We start from the raw sequence: 14,514 nt of genomic DNA, 5'->3' as shown, positions 1-14,514 counted from the left end.
GTTAGGCTGTTCTGCAATTCCACACGTTGTTTCTCCAGAGCACATACCTAAACAAACTTTTAATGTGTAACTGCCCGTCTGAAGTAGTGCCGTTATGTCCCAGAAAGCTCTGCTTCTGTCAGTTACAACAGGAAGTGCTGTCTGCACTGTTTCTTTCAAACTGTAGCAGGAAGCCAGGTATCATGGTGCTGGGGAGGTTCCACCATAGTGAAGTCGTAAACGAAACAGAGTTGCTTTTGGGGTAATACTGTTTTCCTTATACTAACAAAGTTCCTTGTTCAGTGTGGAAGTGATGCTTTTTGAGATTCTTTCCCATTCATCTCCACTGCACAAGGATCTTGGCAGTCTTTAGCTTCATTTCAGATTTTAATGTGGGCTTAAGGGGTGCAGAGAGAGTAGAGCAGGCTTTTGGCTCCAGAATTCATTTCAGCTCAAATATCCTGTGGAGCGTAACAGGATATTTGTAGACAAAATTCAGAATGGGAACCCGTTCAGGCGCAATGGAGACATAAACAGAAGGTCTGGACCGTGGAGGACTTGAGGGTTGTAGACAAATCTGTTTGGAGCTTGGTGGGATTTGATGTATGCTCTAAGGAAATAAGAGTAGCACTGGGAAGAGGTAAACTCTCTCCCATGAGATGATTACAGCTGGGTCACTTTCTTATTTAGATGTTCATGCAAATTAGAAAATTGAATTTCTACTTCTTTATGCTTAGATTCTGCAGATGCTAATGAAGCTCATGTGGGGAAGTCATCCCTCTACCCCAGCTTGCTTAGATCCATGGCAATCTAGAAAGCCCCTGCTTCATCCCATGACCTTCCTCCCTTTGATCTTCCCAGAACACCCTTTGTACATTTGTTCATCCTATTGCAGCAGCTCTTCTGCCACTGCTCAGTCCAAGTGTTGCGCTCTTCAGGAGCTCATAATCCTGGGGCTTGCGGGAGTTTATTAAAGGCTTATTGTTTCGGAAAACAAGGATCTGGTTGAGGGCTGCAGTCAAACTGGGGAGTTACTGCACAAGCTGGCAACTGACAAGAATGACCCTCATTTGTCTGACTTCATTGCTTTTCTCTAGTCTATAAAATGTTACAAGAAAGATGAATATGCAGAAACGTTGACCTTTGGTATGAGAGCTCCATAAAAAACATGGTATGGTTCCCCCTCCCCCCAGCCCCTGCAAACTCCTTGCAATATTTTAAAAACATATGACTCCCAATACAGAAAAATGGAATAAAACTATACACAAGTTTGTGTTCTGTTCACATCACAAGCCACTCTGGGTTTGTTTAATTAGAACCACAGTATTAGTCATTGCACAAGGATTAATTTTTAACACAGCACTGAACCTATCACCAGGGAGATCTATGTAACAAAAGATTCTTCATTTGTTGTAGCTGCTTATGAGACAAGGTTTTTTGTTGTATGTGTTTGGTTTTGGTTTTTTTTTTGTAGGGAAGGGGGGTGTCTAGTACTTTGATTAGTGTAGATGAGAAACTTCTCCTAAAGCTTGCTCGTATGCACTTCTTTTCCATTAGAAAAGAAGTCTGGTAACTAACTGGCTTCAGAGCTACATTACATAAAGACACAAATGGTTAGTAAGAAATATTTAGGCTGTAAGTTAGACACCTAAGATCACAAAACACGTTTGAAGGTGGCTTATGAAGTCTGGCAGCAACGTAAAACAACTTTCAGCAGTTTTTAGGATGACGTCATTTCTTCTTCACTTTTACTAGCTGTAAAAATTGGAGACAGCAATCAAGCAATTGGAGAGGGAAGTGTGAGGCTTGATTTGTTGTCTGCAGCACTGAAAGATGTTCAGCAAACTGGCCTGGATTATTTTCCTAATGCCGTCTGGGTTTATAGAAGGGCAATGGTGGTGGCAACGGCTGTGGGGCACCACACAAACAACTACTTCACCTGTAGCCACAACTGTCAACACTATCACTTTAAACGTAAGTGTGCCTAAGGGCTACGTAACAAATGGAGTTTCACGGAGTCGGACTACAGGTAGCACAAGGGCTCCTGCAGGGAGCATCACTTCTACTGTATCTTCAGGTGCCGCTGGAGTTTCTTCTGAATCTACTTTGCCAGGTGGAGAAGCAGTAATTAATTTTTCCAAGGAAAAAGCTCTCTCAGAACTGGACTTAAAGACAGGAAAGAAAATAAGTCAGGGGAAACAAAAGAAAACAGGTAATACTAGCTGTAAAATAATAAACTACTACGACAAAGCAAATTTCAGTGTTGTGTTTTTTAACACTTCATATGGCAGAAAAATATGAGCGTGTGTTTATATATCCTTAGAGAGTAACTGCCAGAGCATATCACAGGGGCTTCTGTAATCATCTTAAAATTGAAATGATACCACGCAGAGACAGTTGGAAATAATTGCCATGTGATTGTAGTATCTTTCCTTGTGCATGCTGGAAGTGGATGTTGGCAGTAACAAAGCAGTATCTATCTTTAGTGTCACACTGCTGCAAATGAAAGTCAAGATTTTAGTTCATGATATTGACTTTCACTGTAAGTAGTTGGTACTTAACAGCAAGAAAAATGTCAGAAGACTGTGTCTGCTGGGACTAGACTGTACACCTACAACTCTGCATGTAAAAGTATCAAAACTCTTCATGCTGTCTAAATGTATTTGACTTTAGCAAGTAACTGGCAGAAGCACTGACCAAAAAATGCTGTCATAATTGAGGTATTAGTTTTTTTCTTGAATAGATAAGACACCAATTCCCTGATGATTTCTCACCAAAAATAGGGAGAAATCAGAAATCTGTTAATGACTCTCCCATACAGTACAAGGTTGTTTGACTATCACACAAATATAGATATGAGCAAAACAATAAAGGGGCATCTTTTCACCTTATAGAGACTTGTGCAGCTAAAACTCCATAGACGAGTTTGAAAATATAAGGATTAGCAGCATTGCAATGTGAAATTCCTTTGTTGCAAATTAAAATTTTATGCTGGTAATTAATAAGGGACATTTGGGACTGTCTCCTGGGGATCTTAAGTTAATTGTTATATTCATCCTGTTATATAATATCAGACAGACACACACTGGAGAGCTGCTTTCAAAAGGAAAGAAAGTGAAAACAGAGACGTTAGAAACCAACATGCACAGAAAGTAAATAGACTTATTTTGCTTTTTATTTATTTGTGCTGTGTCCTTGAATTCTGGGCTTAATGGACTTCTCTGACTGAGTCTAAGCTAACTATCACAGCAAATAGCACAGTGCAGACATGAATACAACACACTGAGCATGGGGCCGGCAGGCATTGTCAAAATTTATACACCATTTACCACTAGTAGAAATGGAAATAATAGCAGCTATCTCTGTGAAGTATCAGCAACATACGTGAATACAGTTAGATAATTAGTCAGGGACTTGAGGCCAAATTATCCTCTCAGAATTGACACCAGAACAACTCCTCTGAAATCAAGAGGGTTACACAGGTGTGTCAGAAGGAGAATTTGGCCACCAGTCTTGAATCCATTGGCCAAATTCTCCTTCTCCTCCTGATGCAAGTAATCCCACTGGCACAGGAGGTGGTCTGTTTTACTTTACAGTACCTTGTACTTTCCAGTTACATTTTCTGCTACATCCCTTTCGTCCAGTTGATCAATACAGGTATTGTACATGTTTAGACTCTTTAGACTCGGAAGGTCAAATTCAGCAGTGCTGTTGTAAAGGGTGCAAGTCAGACATCTGCAAAAGGATATGAGTCTAAAGAGAATCTGGGTCTAAATCTGAGTCTAAACTGGTGGAATTTACATGCTGAGGATAAGCAGGTACATTTTATGATTTTAAACTCCCCTTTGAACCTCGCCCATTGAATCAGGTTGGAGGAAGGGTGGAGAATCACTGAACCTTAAATGTTTGGGTACCTAATTGGAATGGAGTTGGACCACTTTGTGTTGTATTATCTCCTCTATCCCAGGTACTGAGGTATTAGAGGTAAATTTAAGCAGCGTTAGTTTCGGTTCTGCAACTGTGGGATTAACAGCCTGACATGCAAAAAGGTTAATTTACAGCTGACTATATATGGGTGAAATCCTGGCTCCACTGAAGTCAATGGCAGAACTCCCATTGGCGTCACTGGGGCCAGGATTTCACCCTAGGAGTCTAGGTTAAAGAATAGTTCCTCCACTGTCACGTATCCTCAGACTTCAGCTCAGTTTTCCAGGCCATAGAAGTGAAGTACAATGAGCCCTGCTATTATTATTTTTTTATTTGGTTTGGCTAACTTTCAGTACTTTTTTTTCCCCTTAAAAATGTAATCTCCTGCCAGACAGATGAACAACATAGAAAAAGGAAAAATTAGGGATGCATACCAGAACCAACATTGGGCCCCAAATATTATTTGGATAGAGCTGCTCTCCACCACCCCAAACCTACATTTTCTCTTCTTTATCCCCTCCCCAGTGTGAGGGGCATCGCCCCTCTTCTCTCCAGTCTTGACAGAGAAGGCCAGCACGCCATAATCCTCTACCCCTACCATGTATAGGTTCTGGGGGTTAGCACTGGCATCCTATTCTCATGCGTTGCTAGCCTCTTGGCTGGCCCTTCACACTGTTTTTAGCTGCACTAGCTAGATTAAAGCTAGCATGGGTATGCCAACCTGAGGTGCAATCAGACCTCAGATTGCAGCATGGTCATACCCTGAGGCAGTGGTTCCCAAACTTTAACAACCTGTGAACCCCTTTCACTAAAATGTCAAGTCTTGTGAACCCCGTCCTAAAAATTAATATTTCCAGGGATTTTCTCCTTTTTCTGAGTATAAAGTATAAAAGCGGTGATCTTGGAAATATAAAATTTGTTTTTATGATGTGCTTATTACACACTATTTATTATTATTATTTATCATTACATTATTTTTATTACATTATGAAAATGGCAACATTCTTCCAAGATCTCACTTTCGTAGCTTGTATCACTTTGAATAAGCCAGTTATAAGACGAGGCTCCTATGTTTCATCAAGGCATATCAGATGTAAAACAGCATGAAGGTATTTAAGAAGCCAACTCAAAGCTTCTTAAACTCGTATACAAGCATTCAAGTCTTGAGCAGTCCAGGCAAACTAACAAAGCTTAAACTTGTTCTTCATAATAATTTAAAAACAACACTAGCAGCCTATTTAATTTTAAAAACAGCAAAAAATATCCACCTCCATTTCCATTTCTTATAAGGAGTCCTGACGTTTAAATCTCCTCAGTGTGATAGGTATGCTTGCTTTGATCAGCTTAGCTCTTGGAAGTCCAGGGGCTCCAGGCTGCTGGCCCCATGCTGCCTAAGGTCCCTTGGGATGGCTCTGTCCGCCATTAGGGAATTTTTTCCCAAGAAACCCTTGTAACATTTTGCGAACCCTCAGGGGTTCATAAACCCCAGTTTGGGAACCACTGCCGTGAGGGAAGCCCTTGCAAGCCTTTTTGTTCTGACTTAGCTGTGGCAAGAAGCCTGAGGAATTGGTATGTGATCCTGGAATCTTTCTATAAGGGGATCTTCACTCTAACTCCCTCTGACCACCCACCCCAAAGACTAGGCAAGGGATGTAGAAGATTCAGGGCCCGAATAGCAGCATCTTTTGTGCTAACAGGCATTCAAAGATTCAGGATTTGCGCATCCTTAGAAAAGAGGTATAGGTCATATTGTCCATTTCTCCCTTCTTCTCCTCAGTTTAAACTGCAAGTTGCCCGTTTAAGTTGTGTTTTTTGTTCGTTTGGTTTTTTTTGGTTTAAAATGGCACTGGGTAAAATTAGAAGGTTTGTTTCTTTTAAAGTCAACGATTTTTTTGGTTGTTTCAAAACTGTTGGCATAAAGGAAGGGGTGCAGGGAGTGACACTGGAAAATCGGTCCTGTAATTTCCTGCTCCTCCGAATAGTCCGTGTTCATCACAGCTTGTTTAGAGTACTGGCTTCTTTTTTGTTTGTGTATCCAGAAATAGTATGTGATAACATACTTGACCCTATTTTTAAACGCCAGTTAGCATATATAAGTGCCTGGAGTTGTTTTTGCTTTGGAGCTGGGGGGGGGGGTCTCTGATGCTTCTTTACTCCTCCTTATCCCAGAGGGGAGAAATTGCCCATCTACCATGTTGAACAAGCAGAATGTAAAAAAAGATTTTTGTTTTTTGGTTTTTTTGGTCAGACCTCTTATAGCTAATTTCATGATAAATTTCCCTACAATGACTATAGTATTCTTGGAATAAATTCCAGAAATTAAGTCACTCCGTCAAAATTCTGTACAGGAATCAGCTTTTAATGAAACTACTGTAATTCCACAAATTTCATTTTCAATGCAAACATCTTACAGAGTAAACCCATACAATTTTCACAGAGCTTCATATCAAAACTTATATCTAAAATAAAAATCTCACTTACTGTTTTCATTATTTTTCTTAAAACATCTGTATTAATTTATGGGCTGAATGAAACTCATTTAAAGTAACAATCTGGAATGAAAACTTTCTTTTGTTCTTTGCCTGACAGCTTGTACTTTCATTATTTTGAAACTATGCAGGCAATCTAGATCACATGTTCAGAAGATTAAGAAAAATCCCTTCTATAGAGTCAAAGGGATTAGTCTCTGCTTTAGTGTATTGTGGTCTCTGTAAATTTAAAGAAAGGAAACACTGTAATTATTGTATATGACAAATCATACACAAGAATGTGATAGCAACTGATTTAGGGCCAGTTTCAATAGAAACTCCATCCAATGTTTTGTTTAAGACCATTCAAATTCCCCTAAATCATTTTTTTACAGGGCTTGTACAAGATTATACATCACTAAAGCTAACGAGTTTGTATAATAAAATTGGACTTTATATAATTTAAAATTAATAGGGCTGTTTTCCTTCCTGTTTGGTACAGTAGGTTTTTGACTCTTACGGTGTAAATTAATTATGTGTTTATCTGTTGGTCTTTCTAAGTATTTATGTAGCACTCACCATTATGGTATTTGAGTTGTGGGTGCATTTGTGACCATAATGATTATATATAGCTAAGTTTTGGTTTATAAGCTATTTGTTGTTAAAAATTGTAACAAAGACTTAATATTAAAAGAAATGTGAGTTGCTGGATAACATGGCAGTTGCTGCTGTTGGTATATACTTAATCCTGCCTCAGCATGTGGGGATGGACTAGATCAGTGCTACTCAAAGTGGTGGTCTGTGAACCGGTGCCAGTCCGCGAGCCATCGGCTGCCAGTCTGCGCGCACATTGGAAAAAAAATTGCTGGTCCCCCACATCAGATAGCTTGAGAAGCACTGGACTAGATTACCTCTCAAGGTCACTTCCAGCCCCACATTTCTAGGACTCTATGAACATGCATTTTCTTTCAGGAGCAGACAATCAGTTTTGAGTCACACTGAAGCTTAGTGCTAGGGTTGACAGGCATCCGGTTTTCTACTGGAACACCTGGTTGAAAAGGGACCCTGGCAGTTCCGGTCAGCAGCGCAGTGGGGGCCCGGGCTAAGGCAGGCTTCCTGCTTGCCCTGACTCCCCGCAGCTCCCAGAAGTGGCTCTCAGGTCCCTGCAGCCCCATGGCACACGAGCGGCTAGGGAGGCTTTGTGTGCTGCCCCCTCCGTGAGTGCCGGCTCTGCAGCTCCCATTGGCCAGGAACTGCGACCAATGGAAGCTGCGGGTATGGTGCCTGCAGGTACGAGGGCAGTGTGCCGAGCCTCCCTGGCGACCCATGCATCTAGGTGCCTCAGGGACCCGGCGGCCGCTTCCTGGGAGCCATGGTAAGTGCCACCAGGACCTCGCACCCCAACCTCCTGCCCCATCCCGGAGTCCCCTCCTGCACCCAAACTCCCTCCCGGAGCCTGTACTCCCCCACACTCCAATCCCCTGCCCCCTCCTGCACCCCCAGCCGGACCCCTCACCCCTTGCATCCCAACCTCCTGCCACAGCCCTGAGCTCCCTCTTGCACCCCAAACCCCTCATCCCCAGCCCCACACCAGAGCCTGCACCCCCAGCCAAAACCCTGACCCCCTCCCACACCCCAACTCCCTGCCCCAGCCCAGTGAAAGTGAGTAAGGGTGGGAGAGAGCGAGCAACAGACGGAGAGGGTATGGAGTGAGCGGGGATAGGGCCTCGGAGAAGGGGTGGGACAGGGGCAGTGCCTTGGGGAGGGGGCGGAGCAAGGGTGTTCAGTTTTGTGCGATTAGAAACTTGGCAACCCTATTTGGTCCATGCTTATATAGTGCCTGGTCTAGTGCCCACTGAATTCTATTGGAGTTTTGCCATTGGCTTCCATGGCTGGAGGATCAGGCCCAAAGTCTGTTAAACTCCGAATAGCTACATAGGTTTGCAGCTACATAGATTTGCAGCTACATGATGTTATGAATCCACTTTTCTGTGGACTTGGATAATGTAATATTGTCTATTACATATATCAGACACCAGCTACGACAATAACGGAATAAAGACACAATTGAGGCATTTTGAATGGAGTCACTGAAAGTTGTATAATCTTGACTGATTCCTTACAAAATGCCTCACTTGCCTCCATGTACAAAATAACCCTCTGCATTATTTAGGTTGTACAGTCACGCACTTCAAAGTTGGGGAATGTCAGATTTACAGTTGCCCATCCACACGCATCTTTCCTGTGTGTTGACTGAGATATGCGTCCTGTGGGGGGAAAAATAGTATGTGATCATGTCATTAAAGACTGTATTGTGTGTGAACAAAAGCAAATTCTGGTAGATTCAGACTGGAAATAAGGCATAAATGTTTAACGGAGAGAGTAATTAACCACTGGAACAATTTATCAAGAGTCATGGTGGATTCTCCATCACTGACAACTTTTAAATCATGACAATTGAATGCTTTTCTAAAAGATGTGCTCTTGGAATTATTTTTGGGGAAGTTCTAGGTCAGACTAGATGATTATAATGGTGCCTTCTGGCCTTAGAATCTATGAACCTGTATTCAGCTCTAATTCCGCCCACATCCTGAATCGTGGGCTGGGTTTGAACTCTAAACCTTTAGCACTGCAGCTTACCACTTGAGCTATGGAACCAACTATATTAGGTAGCAACAAAAGACTGTTAACCCAGAGGGGGGAAAACAGGCCTCAGGTGTCACGTCCATGTGGTGAATAGGGGGAACACAGCCGGACCCATATTTCCCTTTCCCCACCCTCAGGAAGTGGTGGGCTTCTGCCCCATGTTTGTGACCTTCCAGGACGGAATGGGAAGCTGGGACTGTCTGCTGGGACTAGGAGGTATGTATAGGTAGGAATCGGGCCCTGTTGTTTCCTTCACCACAGTTGCTCCCAGGCATTCCCAGTGCAGTATTTGTTGCTGCTGTGGTGATGGCATGATCAATATTTGTCTTCAGTTATTTCTTGAGGAACTCAAGCAAGAGAAGGGATATTTGGCAATATTTAACAGTTCATAACTCAGCTAAACCTGAACCGAATTTCAGGAGACAAAGCAAAGGCGCTATGCCAGTCTGAGGGTATTCTCCACGGCAAATTTTAAAACCCTGCTGCAAACAATGGAGGTATTAGAGCTTCTAAAAAAAAAAATTGCAGTAATCTGTTATAATGGTAAGTGTTAGGCAACCTAAATATAGTGGTCAATAACAGTTCTCTCCATAATAAGCAGTCTATGTGGGAAAGAACATTACACAGAATATTTTAGATAGCTGTTAAATGTTTTTGCTATAAAGCATTAGAGAGCTATAGCACGTTAAAGGCTAGACTGTGCCACAGCCTCGCCTCGGGGGTGCTCTAGAGCTGCATTGTCCCAGGAGAATATGGGGGAGAGATTGTGACTCATGTAGGGCCCATCTCTTGTGGGGCTGCTCTGTGCAGTCAGTGAGGGTAGCATTAGTGCTATTTGACTCTGAGCTGAGAGCGGTGTTGTACTTGTAATAGAGGACACAAGTCACAATATAACTTGTTCATACTCAGTGTAGCTGAACAGTTCAGGTTTTTTGGGTTTTTTTTGGTTCCAGTGTCTTGGTGTGGGATTTCCTGAGCATAGATGAATTGTTGGAGACATGACAGTGATGCTGAAATCTATACAGCGTACCTTACAAGACAGCTCTTCAAAGGCCTCAAGAATTTCTTTCATGTGTAGGCATTTCTACACTGCTCATCACTGTAATATCTGAGCATCTGAATGCCAGACTTTGCCACATGCAGTGTGTTAGCAGATTGGTATTCAAATCCACAGAGAAGAATACTGGAGAGACAAGGTGGGTGAGGTAAAACCTTTTATTGGACCAATTCCTGTTGGTGAGAGAGAGAGAAGCTTTTGAGCTACACAGAGCTCTGTCAGATCTGGGAAAGGTACTCAGAGTGTGTCAGCTGAAACAAATTGTTACGCATAGGTAGCTAACACATATGCTAGGGGACCATTCTAGGAGAAGTGTCCTGTTAACAGTCTTTCAGTTGTAAGACAAAAAAAGGGGGTGGTGTGTGGGTTACATATTGTTGTAATAAGCCATAAAACCAGTGTCTTGATTAAGTCCATGATTTTTAGTATCTAGCAAAGTTATGGATTTAAGCTCCCAAGCTTATCTTTTGAAGGTATTGTTCAGGTTTCCTTTGAAACTGAGAATTGAGAGGTCAGATATGGAGTGATCCGTTTGTGAGAAGTAATATGGTGTGATACGGTGTTTTTTGTCTTATTTTTCTGTGTGAGCTCGTTTGAGATCATAGTAATTGTCTATCTGGTCTCACCTACGTAGTTGTTGTTGGGGCATTTAGTGCACTGGATGAGGTACACCACATGTTGTGATAGGCATGAATAGGACCTATGGATCTTGAAAGGTATGTTGTGGGGCGTGTTGATCATTGTAGCAGTGGAGATATGTTTACAGGTTTTGCATCTTGTGCTGCTTAAAATTGGATGTGTCCTGCTCTGTGGGGAGCGTTCTTCTGTGGATGAGTGTGGCAAGTTTGGGAGGTTTCAGGAAAGATTTTTTTTTCTTTTCAGGATGTGGTCCCCATAAAGTATGGGCTGTACTTGTATTAACTACTTTTGCTGAATAATCTGTTCCACCTTGTACTTAACTCTGACACTCGTAGGATCTTTCCCAGACGTGAAGAAGAGCTCTGTGTAGCTCCAAAGCTTGTCTCTTTCACCAACAGAAGTTTGGTCCAATTACCTTACCCATCTTGTCTCTCTTATCCTGGGATCAACATGGCTACAACAACACTGCAAGCAGAGAAGAATACTCTAAGAACCCATATATTTTTTTCATCACAGAAATGTAGCAACTGGAAAACCCAATTCCACCTGCTGATGATCTTCCAGCGAGGCCTAATTCCACTTGTGAGCTGTAGAGTTTGACAGTAGTGCAAAAGGAATGTTGAAAATGGCTGACCGCTTTCTGGATGATGGCAATCAAGAGGGCCACAGATGTTCTTTTAACAAAGTGGTGTTAGTGTAGAACATGATCAGGACACCCCAAACTGACACACTAGTCACTGAAAACTTTCATTATGTTAAAAGCATTGTTCTGGAGCACTATGTCAACACTTTCCTTGGCAACCTGCCATTTACAGAACATGTTCAGAAAAGCATTTGATGGTAGTCCTGTTTGCAAAATGAGAAAACCCTCACAAAAAAGAATCACCATTCTGCCTCTGAGACACTTGCTGATTCAGTAGTTATTGAGACCAAGAAAAGACTAGGTAATGTGACTCCAGATCAATGTTTCTGCTGTAAAATCAATACCGATAATGAGTTTTCAACATCATTATACTCTGGAAGTAAACTTGGTGACCTGGCTTAGGGATTCACAGGGAGCTTGCATTCCAAAATATTTCCTTCAGGATAATATCAATTTTACTAGTCTCTGGAGAATATTTTCCCTCGCCCCTGTGGCCTCTTCTGGGCCGAACACTTTGTAATTCTCAATGAGGCACAAGGACAAGATTTTGAAAATTAGGGCCTAACCGGGCCAAACATTGAATAGTGCTGAACAATCAAACTAATAATTTTATTGATAAAGCACACTCCCCTCTGAAAAAACTCTTGGGGTACTGAACAAAAATAGTAAAAACAATTTCTCCTTCATTTATAAAAGAACACCTCGACCTCAACAAAATTAGAGACCAGAGGGTTGAACAAAACAACAGTAGCGCTGATTTCAAAACACCTCTGCAAAAACAATTTTAAGTTTTTTTTTTTTTTTTAAAGTGGGGCAAGATTAAATGAGCCTGGTTTCAGGAGGGAGCAAATGTGGCTGCCAAAGCAGAAGCTCCGTTGCCTACTGATTTCAGACACAATGGTGGAACCTCTAAACAGTGGGTGGTGTGTGAGTGCAAAAAAACAATACGAGGAATACTCAAGGAGGAGATTATATAATATATATATTACCAATATAACCAATATATACAAATATAACCAATCAACAGGAACTGCTGGGTGCTGAAAATGAGGTCAGTTAATCAGGTGCATAAGTATGGATTTAGGAAACTAATCTCAGGATCCCATTTTGAAGCCCTTGGCCTACATGTTTGGAATTTAAAAGAAATCCTGAAAATGCCCCCCTTGCGCATTAGCTCTTTTGAGGATTGCTTTATAAATATCAGGATGCCTGACTTCTTATGGCTGTTGTGGAATATCTAGGTATTATGTTGTCATGAGAAATGTCACCACTCTAAAAACTACACTATGACTGGGTCAGTATCATTGTCTAAGGACAAAAGCTTATGTTTTTTTCACTCAGACATACACTGGCACAAAATTGAGGCCTTGCACTGTATGCTGCATGACTGGCTACACTAGAAGATGATTAGCCAGTCAATGCCTTAGGTATGTGCATGTGATTCTCTGCTCCTCCATTTTTTTTCAGGGTCACTAAGTGATTCTGTATGCAACTTGATTTTCCCCTGTTCCAAACTCCCTGTTACAAGGTTGGTCTGTTACCCTCTTGGTCTGGTTCCCATCCTACAAATAATTCCCACAAGTATCCAACCCCCCGTTGTTCTAACTTAGTGTCCCCCATGAAATTTTGGGGGCTGGATTTGTGGAGTGTATAAATCAGATCGGAATCAGGTAGTTGTCACATTCCTATTGCAAATACAGTGATGTGTGCCATTGTCAAATGCTTACATACAATGACTAAAAGTATCAATTTTGTTCTAATATCTTGAATGACTTACTAATTAGGCATTAATGCTACAATATTAGTTCCTATCAGGCTTCTCTCCCAGACACATCAGATATGGGTAATTAATATGTTAATGACTACACAGCTCTAAACACAGCACGGTGAAGCATGAGAAATGGGGTCTGCAGTATAAAATGATTAGTTACAAATTATAAGATTTTGTGAAAATGTTCTTGTGGATGTGACTTCTTTGTTGATGGTCAGACTAAGTCTTTGTCTACACTAGCACTTCTGTCATCAAAACTTTTGTTTGTTAGCGGTGTGAAAAAATGCCTTCCTGACAACATACATTTCACTGATAAAAGCGTCCGTGTGGACAGTGTTATGACGGTGGGAGACACGCTACCACCACCCATTGGGGGTGGTTTAATTATGCCGGCAGGAGAGCTCTCTCCCACTGGCATAAAGCGGCTACACAGGCAACCTTACAGCATGTAGTGTAGACACATGTGTGATTTCCACAGCCCATCAGAGAAATAACGAACAAAAGCTTGTCTGACTGGATGGATTTCCCTAATAACTATTCGATTATACCAGTTGATAGTGGAAAACCTGAAAAGACATCAACTGCTCAAACATGCTACAGTTTATTAGAGGATAATGCAAAGTGAATTTTAAAACGGGGACAAAATAATTCTTACTATGGGTTTGAGAGCAATTAACAACAATCAGCTGTTAAGTATTAAGCTAGTCTCAACCTTAACTTGAGGAGGTGCTACCATCATCTCACTATAATTTTTTACTTTCACTATTTTTATTCAGTCATCTTATTAACCATAGAACCCTCTGACAGTCTTTTCACCCCACACTCCCTTTATCCACAGATCAACAGTAACTGGTGGTTCAATCCAACTTAAATGCACATTTGTACATTGTAATGAATTGAGACCATATCAGGCTTGCAATCCCATTCGTTTTAAATTGTGTTTAATTCCATTTAGTTATGCCTCAGATTCTGCCTCCAGCATCTTGTCTGAATAGGCAAGGCATTGGGAAATTCCATGTGAGCAAGGTGGGTTCTCAGTCACCTGGTGCTCCACTATCACTATTCCTCCTACGAGCTGGAGTAGCTTGCATAGCCTTTGTACATCCTCATCAACTGAGGTGGGGGACGGTGGGGATGGGGGACTAGAGGATAATCATGTCGTGATGAAACCTCCAACTATGATACCAAAGAGTTGTTTGCACGCTGCCATGCCAGGAGTCCCTGCAGAATTGGGCTGTGTGGGCTCCTGGTTATCCCATATAGCAGAACTGAAGTCATTCTGCTGTGTCATGGGGCCTCTAGATCTACAAAGACAGGGGCAGGATATGGGCCCGTGTGCTGCTTCACTGCTACACTCCCCTTGCTCATACACTGATTTACCCTC

General features: G+C 41.8%; 1 protein-coding gene across 8 annotated transcripts in view; it reads left to right on the top strand.

Moving 5' to 3' along the window:
* Nucleotides 1-14,514, top strand: part of COL15A1 (collagen type XV alpha 1 chain) — a 282,083-nt gene that overhangs the window by 69,920 nt on the left and 197,649 nt on the right. For 6 of the 8 annotated variants that reach the window (XM_073332555.2, XM_073332559.2, XM_073332558.2 and 3 more), the window contains exon 1: nucleotides 1,519-2,191. The exons of 1 other annotated variant lie outside the window; for it this stretch is intronic. In XM_073332555.2, coding sequence (XP_073188656.2) covers nucleotides 1,813-2,191 — 379 coding nt within the window. In that variant the 5' untranslated portion in view covers nucleotides 1,519-1,812. Of the gene's footprint in view, nucleotides 1-1,518; nucleotides 2,192-14,514 lie in introns of those variants that run through there. One more of the 8 variants, XM_073332556.2, reaches the window with a different exon arrangement.

This window comes from Lepidochelys kempii, chromosome 2 (genome assembly GCF_965140285.1).
Source record: "Lepidochelys kempii isolate rLepKem1 chromosome 2, rLepKem1.hap1, whole genome shotgun sequence".
In the NCBI taxonomy this organism is placed as follows: domain Eukaryota; kingdom Metazoa; phylum Chordata; order Testudines; family Cheloniidae; genus Lepidochelys; species Lepidochelys kempii.
The sequence above is the reverse complement of the archived record's forward strand: the minus strand, read 5'-3'. Positions and strand labels throughout refer to the sequence as shown.